At 50.2% G+C, this 4,377-nt stretch overlaps 1 protein-coding gene across 1 annotated transcript; it reads right to left on the bottom strand.

Annotated features, from left to right (window-relative positions):
* Positions 1-1,851: 1,851 nt before the first annotated feature.
* On the bottom strand, positions 1,852-3,112 carry LOC118559846. Its single transcript, XM_036130369.1, has 2 exons — positions 1,977-3,112; positions 1,852-1,874 (listed from the first exon to the last, which is right to left on the bottom strand). The coding sequence occupies exon 1, from the start codon at positions 2,877-2,879 to the stop codon at positions 2,253-2,255; it is 627 nt and encodes a 208-aa protein (XP_035986262.1). The 5' UTR covers positions 2,880-3,112; the 3' UTR covers positions 1,852-1,874; positions 1,977-2,252.
* Between the last annotated feature and the right edge of the window lie 1,265 nt (positions 3,113-4,377).

Here is a 4,377-nt window from a genome sequence, read left to right as displayed (position 1 = left end):
GACAGACAGGATCGGTGGACTGCTGAAAACCCTGTGGTGCAGCACAAATTCAATTCAATTCAATTTTATTTATATAGTGCCAATTCACGAAACAAGTGAAATTCAATCACATTATACAGATTGGGTCAGATTATACAGATTGGTCAAAAATTTCCTATATAAAGGGAACTAGTTGATTACATCAAAGTCCCGACAAGCAGCATTCACTCCTGGAGAAGATGACAGACAGGATCTGGAGGTGGACTGCTGAAATCCCTGTGGTACATCATAAAGAGAGTTCCTTGGCCACAGGGGCTGCAGTAAGTCCACACTGAGCCTTAACAGAGCTCCTTGGACTCAGATGCTGCAGTAAATCCCACAGGGCAACATAGAGAAATCCAGGAGGCGCTGGGCTGCTGCGGAACCAGGGCTGCAGACGAGAGAGTAACAAGGATGGAGGAGCAGAGATCCAGCAGCACAGCATAACGGGTACTTAACTTGGCAGATGAGGAGTAAGACGAGACAGACGAGAACGGGACTTGACAGGCTTGGTGAACGTGAAGCTGAAACGAACAGGACTTGACAGGCTTGGTGTAGAATTGACTGAAGCAAACTGCATTTGACATGCTTGGTGTTGAGGAAGACTGCAGAAAAGCCGGCGACGAGGAACAAACTGAGGTGAGTTTTATAGTCAGGTGAGCAGGTGGAGCCAGTCCATAGTTAATTGCAGCCTAACTGGTGTGCCTAATCAGGGCTGCACTGGAAGAGAAGGAGCCAGGAAGTGCTCAGGGTGCAGTCAGCAAGGCTGCATCATGACAAATACTTGAACATATTGACATTTCTGTACATTGTACAGAAACTTATTTGTATTTCGGCTATTCAAAGAGATTACATCAGCAGCCTCATAATGAGCAAGTACTCCACTCACAACAAGAAATAGCTTCTAACAACCCAGGACAGTGACGGCTGAGTCATTGATTTGCATCTGACTAAGAATGTGCCTAGGAGAATGGGCGTCGTGTCCTTTAAAAACAGCAGTGCACCAACTGCAGGTTGCTGAAGTGCGAGCCACCAGAATTGTCAAAGACCCCTGGATAGGTGTCGAAACGTTTTCAGAAAGAACTGTGCAAAAGTCCAGTTGGCTCCGATTTAATTTGAATTTGAATTGATATCTTTATTTCGAACATGCAGGAGAAAGTATATACAAATTAAATAAAAAAAACAATAAAACAATGTTTAAAAACATTGGCGAGAAAACAATAAAAAAGGTACCCTTTTTTCCTGAGTTAATATACCTCTATTACATGTGCGAAAAGGAGTAGGAAGAAGTACAATTTATGTACTCCTACCCCTTTAATTCTTTTATTTCTTCAATTTACAATATTTATAATTATGTTGCTCTATATATATATATATATATATATATATATATATATATATATATATATATATATATATATGTATGTATAATTATGTTGCTATATATATATATATATATATATATATATATGTATGTGTGTATGTATGCATGTGTATACAGTATATATATATATACATATATATATATATATATATATATATATATGTTAAGGGTTAGACAGAACGGACCCACACGCAACCACTCTGAAATAGGTTTATTTTAATAAGGGCAGGAAAAGGATTAAACACAACGGGGAATGCCGTAATCCGGAATAGGGAGCGCTGGAACGGGGACGCGGAGCGGGAGGATTAACCCAGGTGACCAGGGAGCGACTGACTAAAGACACCCAGAGGAGGAAGGCACCGACCGGCGAACACCCAGCCGCGGAGTTGAGGATGAGCCGCAGTGGCAGCGTCTGGGAGGGGAGGATTGGTCGCGGACTCAGTATGGCTGAAGATCAGCAAGGTGAGCAACTCTGGAAAGAAAGGCAAACACAGAGAATGGGTTAGCACAAGGGGAAAAACACCAGGGAAGTATTTTGCTTGATCACAAGGAGTCTTAGGAGATTCAGCGGCACCAGGACTAATGCAGCAGACGATCCGGTGAAGAGTGTTGAGAAAGGCCGGGTTTTTATCTTGAGCTTGATGAAGATGAAGACCAGGTGTGCAGGTGGCAGAGGGTGGTGGTAGGAGGAGCGATGGTTCCAGAACGCAGGGAGAGAGAGAGCCGTAGGGAGGGAAGAGACACGAGGGGGAACACAAGACCAAAACAAATAACAGAAAATATTAGAACGAACTGAAGGAAAGCAGAACACTCACCCCTGCTGAGCAGCCACCGTAACAGGACCCCCCCTTCAACGGACGCCACCAGGTGGCCCACCCTGCTTGTTGGGGTGGGTTTTGTGGAAGTCCCGGATGAGGGTTTTGTCCAGGATCTGGGAGGCGGGAATGCAAGAGCGTTCTTCTGGCCCGTAGCCGGCCCAGTCCACCAAATAACGGTAACCCCGGCCCCGGGGACGGACATCCAGGAGACGACGGACGGTGTAGGCTGGGTGTCCGTCAATCAGGCGTGGTGGGGGCTGAGTTGGTTCAGGGACAGAGTGGGGGCTGGACAGCACGGGCTTCACCTGGGAAACATGGAACACTGGGTGGATGCGGAAGTGGGGTGGTAGCTTCAGTTTGACAGCAGTGGGATTAATGATTGCCTCTATAGGGTAAGGCCCGATGAAACGGGGGGAGAGCTTCTTGGAGGTGGTCTGGAGAGGCAGGTCCCTAGCTGATAGCCAGACCATCTGGCCCGGGCGGTAGTCAGGGGCCGGAGTACGGTGACGGTCGGCCAGACGGCGATTGCGTTCAGACGTGCGCTGCAATGCGGCCCGGGCTTCCCTCCATACCCAGCGGCAGCGACACAGTTGTGCTTGCACAGAGGGCACCGCAACTTCCTTCTCCAGCGAAGGGAACAGAGGTGGCTGAAACCCCATGGCGCAGGTGAATGGAGATAGCCCAGTAGCTGAGGAGACCTGGGAGTTGTGGGAGTTGTGGGAGGAAAGTAGACCAAGAGGTGGGGTTTTTAGCGGTCACACACCTCAACGCGGCCCCAAGGTCTTGATTGAGTCTCTCTGCCTGCCCGTTGCTTTGTGGATGGTGGCCAGACGACAGGCTGACAGAAACACTAAGGGCTCGGCAAAACTCCCTCCAGACCTGAGAAGTAAAACTGGGGTCCACGGTCAGAAACTATGTCCAAGGGAATTCCGTGTAAACGAAAAACGTGGTTCACCAGCAGCTGTGCTGTTTCCAGTGAGGAGGGCAACTTGGGCAGGGAAACAAAATGGGCACATTTGGAAAAACGGTCCACGATGGTGAGGATGACTGTATGACTGTTGGAGGAGGGGAGTCCGGTGACGAAATCTAGGGCGATATAGGACCAGGGACGACCAGGGACAGGTAGTGGGTTAAGTAGGCCAGCAGGTGGTTGGTGGGAGGATTTTGCTCTTGCACAGGTCTGGCAGGCCACCACGAAGCTGTGACACTCCTTCTCCATTGACGGCCACCAAAAACGTTGTCGCAGCAGGAACAGCGTTCGTGCCATACCAGGGTGACAGGCAAATTTGCTGGCATGAGCCCACTGCAAGACTCGGGAACGGGCACTGGAGGGGACATACAGGCGGTTTGGGGGGGCCGTTGCCGGGATCCGGTTCAGTGGACTGAGCACGGCGCACCAGGGATTCCACCTCCCAGACGACTGAGGCGATGAGGCAAGTGGGGGGCAGGATGGGATCCGTGGAGTCCAAGGGGAGGTCTGGGGAGTGGATGCGGGACAGGGCGTCAGGTTTTATATTCTTCGATCCTGGGCGATAGGTGAGGGAAAAATTAAATCTAGAAAAGAACAGGGCCCAGCGAGCTTGGCGGGGATTGAGTCTCTTGGCCGTTTGGATGTAGGGTAGATTTTTATGGTCAGTCCAAATAACAAAGGGCTGCTCAGCGCCCTCCAGCCAGTGCCTCCACTCCACCAAAGCCAGCTTAACCGCCAGCAGCTACCGGTCTCCTATGCTATAATTTCTCTCGGCAGGGGAGAGGCGGCGAGAGAAATATGCGCAGGGATGCGTCTTGTTATCTACTGGGGAGCGCTGGGATAGAGTAGCTCCGACCCCGCAGTCCGAGGCGTCAACCTCGACTATAAATTGGAGAGAGGGGTCGGGTGTAACGAGCATGGGTGTGGAGGTAAACATTTTCTTCAAGGTCTCGAATGCGGTGGCTGCTTCGGGAGACCAAACAAACGGAACTGACGCAGAGGTTAAACGGGTGAGAGGGGCCGCCACCGTGCTATAGTTACGTATGAACCGCCTATAGAAGTTGGAGAACCCAAGGAATCTCTGAAGTTGTTTAACCGAGGTGGGAGCGGGCCATTCCGCGACTGCGCGGATCTTCTCCGGGTCTGCTCGGAGATGGCCCTTCTCGATAACAAACCCGAGGAACGGC

Source organism: Fundulus heteroclitus, unplaced genomic scaffold (genome assembly GCF_011125445.2).
Source record: "Fundulus heteroclitus isolate FHET01 unplaced genomic scaffold, MU-UCD_Fhet_4.1 scaffold_351, whole genome shotgun sequence".
NCBI lineage: Eukaryota > Metazoa > Chordata > Actinopteri > Cyprinodontiformes > Fundulidae > Fundulus > Fundulus heteroclitus.
Note: the sequence above shows the minus strand (reverse complement) of the source record. Positions and strands in the feature narration are given on the sequence as shown.